This window comes from Pezoporus wallicus, unplaced genomic scaffold, assembly GCF_028554395.1.
Source record: "Pezoporus wallicus isolate ANWC-B61680 ecotype Strahan unplaced genomic scaffold, APGP_CSIRO_Pwel_v1 contig_1583, whole genome shotgun sequence".
NCBI lineage: Eukaryota > Metazoa > Chordata > Aves > Psittaciformes > Psittacidae > Pezoporus > Pezoporus wallicus.
Genome location: NW_026637266.1, coordinates 343,159 through 356,158, shown reverse-complemented (window position 1 = coordinate 356,158; position 13,000 = coordinate 343,159). Strand labels below are relative to the sequence as shown.

At 45.7% G+C, this 13,000-nt stretch overlaps 1 protein-coding gene across 1 annotated transcript in view; it reads right to left on the bottom strand.

Annotated features, from left to right (window-relative positions):
- The window catches only part of ELOVL6 (ELOVL fatty acid elongase 6), a 77,869-nt gene extending 77,194 nt beyond the window's left edge, over nt 1–675 (bottom strand). Inside the window, exon 1 of the mRNA XM_057404539.1 lies at nt 356–675. Within this exon, the coding sequence (XP_057260522.1) occupies nt 356–444 (89 nt within the window). The 5' untranslated portion in view covers nt 445–675. The remainder of the gene's footprint in view (nt 1–355) is intronic.
- Between the last annotated feature and the right edge of the window lie 12,325 nt (nt 676–13,000).

The following is a 13,000-nucleotide window of genomic DNA, read 5'->3' as shown; positions in this document are numbered from 1 at the left end:
GGACGGGCAGGGATGGAGGCACGGGAGGCCGAGGGCAGAGCCTGGGGCACGTGTGCGGCTCTGCACCGCCGGGCCACCCGGAGGCCGGGGCACGGCAGGAGGCGGCGGCGGGAGGTCGGGGCCCGCACCGCAGCACACCGAGCAGCACCGCACCGCCGGCGGGATGCCCTGGCCTTGCGTAACCCGGCGGGGCGGCCCCGCGCACGGGCGCGCAGGTAGCGCCGGCAGTAGCGCCCGCCCGTGTGCCCGCGCACGGCGGCGAGGAGCCGCACCGCGCTGCCGGGCGCACACAGCGCGCACCCGGATGGGCTCAGCGCCTCTCCGCCGATCGGCGGGGCCGGGGGGCGGCACTCACCAGTTCTCCTGCATCCACTGGATGGCCGCATGCTCGTTGAACTGCTTCTCGAATTCGTATTCCTGCAAAGTCAACACTGACATGTTCATTGGCTCGGTGGCTGCGGAGCCGCTCTCCGCGCCGAAATGCTGCCTGCCGCCGCCTCGGGAGCCGGGCCCCTGCGCGCCCGATGCCGGAGAGCCCCCGCCTGTGGCCTGGCCCGCCCCGCCTCAGCGGTATCCCGGGTTTAACATAGCTCCGCTCCCCTCCGCGCCTCTCCTCCCGGGCCCGCCGGTCTCCTCCTCTTCTGCGGCCGCCGCGCAGCGCCCGGGGGCGGTGCGGTCTTAGTGCCCGCCCGCCGCCGCCGCCGCCGCCGCCCGGGACACCCGCCCACTCTCGCGTACCCGCCGCCGTTGCCCGGCGGACGACGCCGGTTGGTACCGGGGCTGCGCTCCTGCAGGGCGCGGAGGGTACCCCACACACATACACCCCTCCAGGCCCTCCAAAATAACTACAGAAATCGGAAGCCCCCACCTCTGTATTGAACCGCTCCCGCAGCACCCTGCGCGCCCTCCTTGGCCAGCCGGGAAGTAAAGAGGCACAAGCTGAGGTTTAGCCAGAAAAGCAAACGCGTACACTGCCCCCAGATAGCCTACACCCCGCGCCCTGTTTGCTTTTGAATTCAATATGCCCCTGCTGTGACTGCCGCGCTCCGCGGCGCTGGGCTCTCTTGCCCCCTGCCCAGCCAGGCCCGAGGTGCTGCAGGGAAGGGGGTGCTGGTGAGTGTCCCCAAGCTGTCACTGTCTTGCAGAGCCCCAGGCTCCCCGCTGTGTACAGACACGTTTGGGATGTTGCCCCGTGGCTGGGGCAGCATGGGGCAGGGACCCCGGGTGTAACGATCATCTGCTCAGCTCTCCTGGCAGCTAAGGTACACGGTGTTTATGGATCCTTAATTTTCCCTTCCCGTCTCATCTACCACATGCTGATGTCTCCAGCTGAGTTCCTCCGGCTCCGGCAGCACCCGGGACGTGCTTTACAGTGCGAGCTGGGCTAAAACAGCCGTCCCAGCCCCCACCGAACTTGCAGTCTGAAGGCAGGAGAACAGCTTTTGTGTCAAGAAAGCCAGCAGATGTTAAGAAAATGAGCAGATCCAGCATGGGTCAGCATGCTCTTGTCCCTTGTGGACTTCAGTTCTCATTAACATGGAAGTGTTCAATGTCATTAAACCCAAGCACTAGGGAGGAGAAAGAGAAGCAAAGAGAGAGCCCTCACGTTGTGGGATGTCAACAGCCAACTAGTCAGATGCTCCTGCTTGCGTTTGACTAGTGTGACTTCAGAGTCATGTTCTTCCTTTTTCTCTCCTTTTTTCCTGACAATTAGAACTTTTCTTTTTCCCTAACGAGGGCTGAGTTTCTCACATTGTCACCTGACAGGGGGTTTTAAGCAAACAGAACCTCAAGCTGCTCACACTGAAACTGCAAGGTCATGCTAAATTATTATTTATTACTATCATACCCAAAGGCCTTCAACAGATCAAGGTCCTTCAGTCCTTTTCTCAAAATGATTACTGTCAGTACAGGCAGGATGAAGGGGAAGAGCAATAGCGCTAGCTTTGCTTTCCAGATGAGAGGCTCTGAGAGCTGCAGGGATTTTCAAAACTGCCTCGCATCAGCTTTCAGTGGCTACTGAACTTGCTGGTGGAGTGGTGTTTGGGAAAGCTGACTTCACATGCCCTCCTGCTCCAAAGGATGTGCCCCTAAAAGTCCAAATCTCCACTGGCAGGCAGTTTTTGTGGATGGGGACCAGAAGGCAGATGGGTGAAGACATCTGGAGAGATCTCCAGCACCACCACACGTGACATTGGGTGGCTGGATGAAGCACAGGGTAAAGGGCTCCTCACAGCTACAGAGCTCTAGGTCTGCTAGAGCCATGGGACTTCTCCTTGCCATCATGCTGGAGGTTAAATGCTGCCCATGGCAGATATTGGCCCACATCACCTGCTCCTCTGCTAGATATAATTCCTGTAGGATTAAACTTGGATGTGTCAGCTCCAGATGTCCTCACCACAGTGTGCATCAGCACTTGCTCCATTAAAAGCTTCAGGTGATACTGCTCATCCATCTGAGCGATACCTTTGTTACAAAGAGATGGAGAAATTAATGTGTGATACAACAATGCTGTTGTATGTCAATGCTCTTTGCTTGAAAATGACTAGAAAATAAGGAAATTTGGGCTCCAATTTTGTGAGAATATTTGTTGTGTCTGGTTATATTTACACCCATGAGTGGCAAAATATTTTTTTTCTGTCTTAAAAGTGGAGTTGTTACAGAGAGACCATTACCAGAATTCTCCATTTTGGGGGGGGAAATATCAGTATCCCTTTTTCTGCAACTCCAACCTATTTTGGATTAGAAACGTGTGCCTTAAAGGCTTATTGCTTCTGATCATTTCATGAGTATCTGGTGCGTTGAAGTTTATGGTCTGGGAGTTTCCTTCTGAACAGATGTTCAGAACAGAACTGCCCCAAATGCAGTTTCCAGAGTGTGTGGATGGACTTTAGAAATCCTGAAGTGACAGATTAGCCAGAAGGCCTGAGACCTGCTCCCTTACAGTGGCAGCTTCCTAAAATCAGTGCCAGAGCTGGTGCAGTGCACAGGATGGAGCTGAAGGTTATGAGATGCTATGGCAAGGGCTCCTCTAGGGTTTGGATGGCCACAGAGCTTCAGATAAGGTTGACTATTGCCACCAGGGTTTCTGTTTGGAAATACCTGTCTTGGGACTCAGCTGCCATCCAGATTCGAAGCATCTGTGTGGCACTGGGTGCTCATTCAGGAGTGCTGACTCTGCAAGGCATCATGTAGAAGCAAGTCCCAGCAATGCTTGAAAATCAGCTGTAACAGTTTTGGGAAATATATTAACAGCTTCAAAATGCTAAGCCTGACTGGGGTTCACATGCATCTCAAAAGCTCACCAGGAACTTCTCCAGTTTTTCGATAGCTTTCGATGACTTCTGCATAGGTTAAGCAATCGGCAGTGAATACTTCTTTTCGTCCTGTCCTGGCCTCATGAGGGCTACCTGAAAATTCACCCTAGCATGTGACTATCTATCTGCAAGTTAATACCAAAGCTCAGGGTCACTTACAAAATCTGTGTGGACAATGGAAGAATGCATAAAATCTTCTGGGCCTTGAGTAGTTTCTAAGCCCTGCTTCTGGTTGCTTATATCAACTGCAGTCAAGAGCAGTCAACAACAACAAAAAAATATAGTCTATTTTAAGGGGAAATAACTTTTACGTAATCATTCTTGAAGTAATGTATTTAATTCTCACATAAAAGCAGGAACTTGAAGTGAAAGTTGTAGATACCTTTCATGAGGAAGGATGTGGGGAGAATGATGTGGTTTCAAGAGACAGGGAATACAACCTAAGTCCCTCTGCACACATAACATGTGCATACGTTTCTTTTTCCTACGGGGTGCCCATCTCAGTCAGTAAATAGGTAGTTATTGAGCAATACTTTTATTCCCCTCATTTAGTATGTCTTCTAAAGCTATATAGAAGACATAGCAACTAAATGTTGCATTTCCTGTCAGATACATGTTAATGCCATTTCCGTTTTACCCAGGACGCTTTGGCTGAGTAATGCAAGCAGTTTCTTTCAGGATTTACAAAGAACTGTCTAATCAGGTTAGGCACCTTACCATTATCATTCCTGTTACTAAGCAAATACTTTTTCTTCCCTGTCACAGTGTTAATTTATTGCAAAACTCATTAGGTTTCTATTGCTGTAAGGAGTAATTTTGAATAGTTTGTTGTACTGGTGTATAGCTAAGTCTTGACTAAACTCTTAGCAGCTGCTGGGAAATGGGATGCTATGTTGCTGACAAGTCAACATAAGATATAGTAAGTGGCAATGAGCTGACACTGTGGTTTAAACAACATCAATTACTAAAACAAACAGAACTTGAAGGAGGCCCGTGTGCTTGAAAGGTGGGGGTTTTTTGAGCTATATCAATTAATGCATTAAAGGATTCAATCTCTCTGTCTTCAATTTTGCCATATTTGAAAGCAGAGCAACATACAAATAATGGAAGCCATGAAAAACTGGCTTCTCCTATACGCCCCGTAATAGGAAAACAATTAGGTGGTGCCATTGGATAAGAAAATGGGAGTTGATATCAAGAATTAATAAAGGACCTCCTTAAGATTACTAGCTGGTCCTGATTGGTCCTAACAAAAATAAAAGTTTCAGAAAGTGCCAAGGAATAAACAAAAGACGGCCAAGGGATGCTTATGGACAGCCCAAGTTTACCTGGCAAGCAAATTGGGTTAGTCTGTGCTGCTGCATTATTCCTGGACTCAACCACAGACAGCTGGTAAGCTGCTTGGATGAATGCCGTGCTAAGCCTAAACAAACCCTATGAACAAACCGTCTTACGAAGTGTCAGCTCATAATAAAGCAACAGTAAGCATTAATCAACATCAAAATGTTATAAAGAAATTTAAAGCACAATTATTGTGTCCTCTCTCAGGTCTGTAAAATAACCTATGGCTCAACATACTCCCATTCATTTGTGCTATAGTACCCAGCTTGATCATGTACTTAAACCACCCCTGTGCTCTGTAACCACCTAGATCTAAGCTGTTCTGCAATATTTTTAATGCAGCTCATGCCAGTTACAACAGAAAAGATGATGGGCAGGAGCAATCTGCAGAGCACACCGCAGGGGCCAGGCAGTAACTCTAGCATGCAGCCCTTGTGGGTAGCTTGGACAGCAATCTGCTCCTTCTCATTGTCAGTGCTATGGCTTAGATTGGCCAGATAAAAGCTCAGTGTGGTTGTAAGTGGGGTAATTATATCTTTGTCTTCACATGGTTCACGTCCTCAGCCCCTCTCAGTATTTTCTTCACAGCCATAAGAAGCAGGAGCATTTTTCAATTCATGCTGAAGCTCTAGGCCATGGTTTGTGGCAAGAAGTGGAAAATCTCTGCGGTTTCAAAGCACATGAAGTCTTGTGCATAAAATGCAATCCAACAGCCAGACCTGCCTCATTATAGCCATTTCCATATAAATCACAGAATTTGAATTTCCCATCTTTGCGTTCACTAGTAGCAGTTCTAAGCATATCCCAGATGGTACTCATTCATAAGCAAAAGACACAAGGTTTTTTCTACATTATCTGCCAGTACATCTGCAGACCTATAGATTGCTTCACCCCTACAAGCCAGGGAGATCATGACACCGACAGTGTACTTACTTCCCTACAACTGTGGGTTAAACAATATCAGTAAACCTGAGAGAAAATAATTTGACTTTCATTGCTGAGAGGTCAGCAAAAATAATCTGTTTTGTAAGGGAAGGAGGTGAGATGAGGAAGTGAAAGGCAAAAAGTTCAAACATGAACATGTGAATTTGGAGCTGGATGACTACACTGAACCACCTAAGTTTGCATGCTGAGGTCATGCTAAATATCTGTCTTAGAGGTTTTTGATGTTCATCCATATATTTGCTTGATTTTCCTACATACTACTTTTTATTTGAATTAAAAATTGAAAATGTGGTTGAAATAATGGAGTCTGTGCAATCACATTCTAAAGACTATTTAATTTTATGGTGCCATACAAAAGAGCCACAGGAGGAGAAAGCACTGCTTCAAGTGATTAGTGATGTTATTATAGGTGCCTATTTATGCGTGGGTATGTGTATATTTTCACTGACAAGTGGAGCGATACAAAGATAACGACAAGTGTGTGAACTTCAACCTTAACTTTCCATAATTTTTCATACGTTGATGTTCTTTTAAAGCCTGTTTCTGAATATTTCACAATCTTGGAAATAAGCAAAAAGCTGACGGGCACTTTGATGAAGTAGCTGCAGAGCAAAATACTGGGCACCCTGAAAATCCTGTGGTGAGGCTTTTCTCTTCGCAGTTTCAGCCTCTAGCAGGGAGCTTGCTTGCCAGCTGCAATTAGGAAAGTGTCATTAAGCAGGCCTGGACTTTTCACATGTTTCTGCTCTGTGCAGGTTTAGCTGCTCCCAGAACCAGCACAACTGATAGTGTTCATTCACTCCCTTCCTTAAAAAAAAACCTGATAATGCAACAGTGATATTGCCAAATGGCTCTCAGGCTCTATCCCAACTGTCACAGCTTGCAGTACATACAGATCATGATTCTGCTACAGGGTTCAAGTGCCCTGGAAACTCCTGGTGACCTCAGCAGGGACAAGATGTGGTGGCACGCTTGCTGTCTGAGGCAATGGAGCCTCGAGTGGGATTTGGAAATAGTGCTCAGCCCACTCACTGCCCATTGGAAGATGAACATCATCACTTGGTCTCCTTTAGCAGGAAAGCAATAACAGAATTAATTCCTGTTAATTATTGCTTATTTAGTCCAGTTAAGATTATTATTACTACTTACCACTGTAATGTGCTACAGAAATCCCATGCAGAGGTTACTAAAATGAAGGACAGGACTCAGTCATCAGTTATGCTGCCTAACCTCATGCTGCTGCTGAGATCATACAGGTATGCACAAAGGTTAAATGATTTCAAAGGGGGAAAAGAAGGTCTCATTCTTCCATGTAATATTGTGACATTTAATTCTACAAATATTGGTTGTATATGTTTTAAGGAATTACCAAAAAAAAAAATCACTGCAAACAAACAAACAAACAAAAAAAAGATGCCTAAACTGATTCTTCAAAAGTGAAAATGGGAAAATATTCCTCTTGGGTTTTTTTTTCAATTAATCAGATGGGCTAATCCTGCAGTCAGTAATGAAGGGGGTACAAAAGCTGGGAAAATCTTTATAGTCACCTCCTCTAAAATCTTTTGCTTTACATAGCAAAGTCACTTGCTCTGTGCCATCTGGAATCTGAAAAAATAGTCCATAGAATAACTTTACTTTGCAATTTAGAGTTGCATGCACTTTAGAGTACAAGAAAGAAAAGTCGTACATAAAAGTGGTTGCACAGTTGTGCAGAGAATCTGTTTCTAAAAGGCTGCCTTTAATTTTTAAACATTTTTTTTAACATCTTTGGGACTGCACAGGTATTTTCTGGCCTCAGAAGTGCTTTTTGTTGGCATGAAAAAGTGCTCTATGTTTGTATTAGATTGAATCCATGAAGAAATATGATTTTTGTAGGAAGTCAATAGGGTCAAGGGAGAGCTTTTGTACTGTATCTTCAGCCTGCTGTTGCTATTTCAGAGGTATGGGGAAGTCTGTGGGCAGGCTCTGCCACTGCTACTCAAGCCTCTACTCGAGCTACTCAAGGAGTACCCCTTCTCCCAGGCAGTGTTCTATCAGTGTAGTTGGAGATATGTTTTGGCACTGATGAGGAGTCTAATGTCAGTGACTTCAATCTCAGTGCATTTTCAGGGAGACAGGTGCCTGGTACTGCCATTTGAGGTGTCCTCCAGTATTCTTTCTGGCATCCAGCAGCTATTCCCATAAATCCCATGTCCTATCTGCTAGCCCAAAGGGTGTTCTGGATACCCTAGCCCACCCACCTGTGGAAGCAGACACCTTCAGTTGGGTACATGACCATGCCTGTGTGCCACAAGCTGTTTGCATTCCAAGAGACAAGCCACAGGAATGACTCTTTTGGCGTCTTCCAGTCATTTGGAGGATGAGTGCTATTTGGGGAGTGTTCCAAAATAACAAGTCATCCTGCTCTCTGCACTCCAACTGATTGCCACACTATCAGGCAGAGACTGCCTGGGTGGAAGGGTTGAGCTAGCTGGTTGCCACAGAGGGGGAGTTTCTGCTCCCTGCTCTCCTGTTGGTCATACGCTCCTCCTGCTTCCCCAGCCCTGGCAATCCCCTCACCCCTCTACCAGCTGATTCAGCTCACTACAGTGGGTGGGTACATGACCTAAAGAAAGCCCCAAAGAAACAAAAAATCAGAAAGAAAATTAATATCTTGTGCAGTGAATTGCATTGGCTCCTTGAAGGGTCAGGTCTGTCTTGTGGAAGGGGAAAGTAGTGAGGCTCGTGGTGGAGCTGGACTTGGGATGTCACCTTGTGCCCTCTCAAAGGGGCAAAATGAGCCAGATTGCTTGGCCCAGAGGCTGTAGGATGGGCAGTGGAAGAAAAACCACCTGCTACGTGTGGCAAGGGTGCTAAAATGTGAAGTGCTAATTCTCTTTGGGTTTATGTATTCCTGAGCAGACAGACTGTGTCTCATTTTTGGCTATCTGGTTGTTTTTATCTTGTTTTACTGCTCCAGTGGTCACCTATCTACCAGTCTGTAAATTGGGAAATGTGTGTTGCTACAGCCAGGTGTTGATCAAGGGTAAGCCTGTAGCAGGGAAAGCCTATAGCAGGAACTACTTCTCACTAATAGGAGCAGAGTGCTTGAAACAGATTAGCCCTAGGCTGACTATTTTGACCAGAATGAGGCAAGTTCTGGTTTGCTCAGCTTGGCTAACCTGCACTCGATGTGGGAGAGGGCTCCATTTGAAATGATTCTGATTTGGAAATTGGGGGATTCAGAGTTCTGGTATTAGGGGTTAAGCCATAAGTTGTCACATGGACATAAGGTAGTATGTGAATGTATCTGTTTAAGTATTACTCAATGTGAAAAAAGGGGTGATAAAATATGAAGCTATGAGTTTCTTCAGCATTTTTAAAGGTCAGATATCAGGAAAGATCTTTCTAAGGATAAGAATTGCCTTTCCATAGGAAGAAACAGAAATATTCCCCTGTCTTTGATCCCATACTTCTTTTTACAGTCATTTCAGTCTCCCTTTTCCAGGATAATCCTGAGAAGAGGGGTGAGTTTTCTGGCATGCCCGTATGGTTATCAAAGGTTTGAATATATGAAGGTCACATATGACCACTGGTCACTATGTGGACCCAACCAACTGAAGATTCTTTGCATTTCCATCCAGGCCTCTTCACTAGCTTCCTTCAGAAGGACAGTGAATTAATGCATTGCTTATCTGAGAACCTCATCTGTTCAAACCAACACCCAGAAGACAGGAAATTTCATCACTTGCTCTGTATGTGTATAACTTGTGTCACCAGAAACTCATGTCTTGGGCTCTAAAGGTCAAAGTGACTATTCTTAATTACAGGAGTCAGCAGAATATTTATTAGATGTCAGTCAGGCCCCACAAACAGACATACACAAATACCATTCACAATTACACCCCGAAACTGTGAACTTAAAGATTTTTATTCATTTAGCCTAAATGGGTCAATGGGAGTTTCCAAGATACTTCTGACAAGTCCCTTCTCTGCTTCAGTTTTAATCTGAAGAGCAAAACTGAGAACTCTTCCATCACAGCAGATACAGCTAGACTAAATTCACTATTGAGTGTTAAAAATTTGGGGAGACTTAGAAGGAAAGTGTCATTTTACATACAAAGCACAATTACTATGTTGCTTATCTGCTACATACATTGTTCACAAAATTAAAATGTGCCCTATTCTTACTGTTAGTAGTAGAAATGCTTGTCTTTGACTTGTGGTCATCAGTTAAGAAAGACCTAGATGCCACAGAGCTGTAGCTAGGTGTTAATTACTGGCATGTTGTATAACACAACGCTTGTGCTTGCCATGATGATCTACTGAGACAAATAGAGAAAACTCAAGTGTGCTTTTAATAACTCCACAGAGGGAGAGCCCTAATGAGATAATGCAGCTCTAAAGTGAGCATTGGGAGGCATCATAGAAGCTTTGAGCTCTTCCTTGCTCAAGGAGGGTGCATCTCCTGATTTATACCTCCTTGAAGGGTGTGTTATCAGTTTCCCTGCACATGCTGGCTCAAAAGAAAGAGGGATGCCCTCCCTCTTCTTTGTCCCCTTAGAAATGCTGCACAGGCTAATGGAGGGCACAGAGGTGCCCTGGGTCAGAGAGGAAAGGTCTTCCTACCCCCCTCTCAGCTCCACAGCTCACAGGTAGACTAGGCACAGCCGCTACAAAAAAAAATTATCATCTTACAAGTTAGAGCTTGTGGGTTTTTTTCTGTTTCTTCCAACAGAAGAAAATTAATCATTGAAGCACACTGGTCACTGGGTAACTATTGGATAAGTGGAAGGCTTTTGCAAATAAAGAACAAGGGTCAAATTCTGATCTGAGTCATAAATCATGACCTCTCATCAGCTACCCCAGGTTCTAGTACTGTATCAGTGGCAAGAAATGGTAACCCTTAGTTGCTACCTCAGGAAGCCTGCCTGGTGCACATATACAAAATAAGGTCAAAAGTAAGTAAAAATCACTGAAAAAAAAAAAAAAAAAAAGTGATGTTCTGGCTGTGCTATCTTCCTTTCACTTGCCCTGCCCAGGTGATCGATCATGTGCTCTGATGCCAAAAGCAGATGCTGGGCCACTTTTGAAAGTAGCAGGGGCAGTGTGTTTTTAAACAAAAAACCCAGTTCCTTTTAGAATGCAGCTGGGATTGGCAGGAGCCAGCCCTTCGAGCTATTGGGGTACCTCTGCTCCCAGGAGCATCCTCCTGATGCTGCTGCCTCTGCTGCTGCCCCAGCTCCCCACTCCTGCTGGGTGGCTGTGCCCTCTGGTGGAGCCTGTATTTTGGAAATTGCTGGGTAAGGACCAGCCCCAAAACCAGGCTTGGGCAAAGGTGCCAGCAGGTGCTAAAGTCCAAGTAAGCCACCCACAGCCCACTTCCCCTCCCACCAGTGTCTGTGCCTGAGCATCGGGTAGACTGTGACTCCCCAGGCTGCTGCTTCAGGGATGTGTCCGGTCGCAGCTCTACCAGGCAGGATTTAAGTCCCTGTTGGTTGCAACAGTTTCACAGAATAAAGCCCTCAGCAGCCCTAGGGGAGAGCACCCAAGCTCTGGCACCCTCTCTCAGGTGGATTTTAGGCACAGAGTGCAGAAACACTCTCTGTTGCTCCCTCTCTGTTCCAGTGGGGTTTAATTAATTCCTGCAGTCTGTACAGCAGTTTCCAGCATGCTTTCTTCCCTAGTGCCCACTCCAAATCAATCCTGTGCTAAATAGAAGGAAAGCAAGTGCAAGTCTTGGGAGTGGGAAACCCCAACCCCAACAAGTTGGTCCTGCTGCCAAGCTAGCTCCTAGAGTTGCTTCCCCCTCAATTTGGCAGGAAGAATCAAGGCTGTTGCACCAAGACATAATTTGGAGTTTGGCTCTGTGGGAGAGCAGGCTGCGGGAGGCTTTTGTCAAGGCTTCATTGGGTGTTTGAGCTGTGCTGGGTTCGTTACTCAGTACCATCTTTTGTACTGTCCTGAATATTGTTAGGTACTTGCAAGCTATTTCTTTTTGTGCAGGGAAACACAGCTCTTACAGAGTTAAACAAAGCAGATAGAGCAAATACAATGCTCTGCCTAGGCAACTTATTATTTATAAACCTCAGGGGAATGAACCTAGTGAAATGAATTGTACCGAAGGATGTCCTGCTCTGGAAAATGGTTAGATAGGAAGAGGGGCGTAAGATGGATAAAGGTACTTCATGAAACTCATTTGCTAATAAAAGACAGATTTGGGTAAGAGCCAGAATTACTGGGTCAGATTTTTACTGAGGGTCAACCACTTCAGCTGTGTCAAAGTCAGTGGAGGTCGGGCAATTTACATCAGCTGGTCCAAGTCTGTTATGAACTCCATCACAGCTTTTTCCTCTGCTGACAGCAATGTAGGGGAGGACTCTATTTCACCTTTGCATCCAGTGCAAGCATCTCAAATCATGTTTTCATTAAACGGTTTTATGAAGACCTCCTAGAGACTAAAATGAATAAGATGTGTCACTGACTTATTCTCGCTGAGATGCATTTATTGATGCACGTGATCTGCATTTTGGGTATAGTTTCTGCTCTTACACACAAGAAGGGGTGTGGGATCACCTTGAATTTACTATAGAATAGCGAAGCATTCCCAAGGGGAGACTCCTCGGTAGGGAAACTGGGCTCCATGATAATTAATATTCATGCACACAATTCCTATGGTCTACATGTAGTGAGGGGAGAGATTTCGATCCACTTGCAGAGTGATACTAGAAAATCCTCCTGTAATAATAGCATTCTGGCATCTACAAATTAAAGCTTCTAGACTGGCTTGCCATGGGCAGTCTGCAGTGTTCCCCCAGGAGCCCTGAAGCCGGTGCTGTATGTGTCCATGCTGTGGCTAGTACCTAGATAAACAGATCTTGTAACATATCAGACCCACAGTTTATGTAGGTCACAGTCACTGATTCACTCAAATAAATAGGAAACACAGATATATTCTTTCCATATTTGTTCTTCAGCCCTCTTATAATAGCAGTCTTTTAGGTTTTTTTCCTGGTGCTTTTCTTCTACAGACTTTCCAGTTTCATTTCATTTCCCAATGTACATGTTACCTCTCAATCCACCCAAAACTAGTAAGCCTTGATTTTTGAATAGTTGAGGGAATAAAGATGACAAACAGAATAGAAATAGTATAGGATAAATTATTACTCCATAAATCTAACAAAATAAAAAGCCAAATATCAAACAAAGCAGAAAGGAATCACATCTTTCTACCCATATGCACACACATGCCCCGGAACCTTTCAACCATGCTTGACATTTCGTACTTCTACACCACAAATTTTTCTCAGTACATTGGCCTAAATACATCCTTGCTGTAACTCCAGTGACATTAATGACTGGCTTTCACAAGAGCTACATTTAACCTTAGCAGCCCGACGCACTTGTTGGAATCAGCC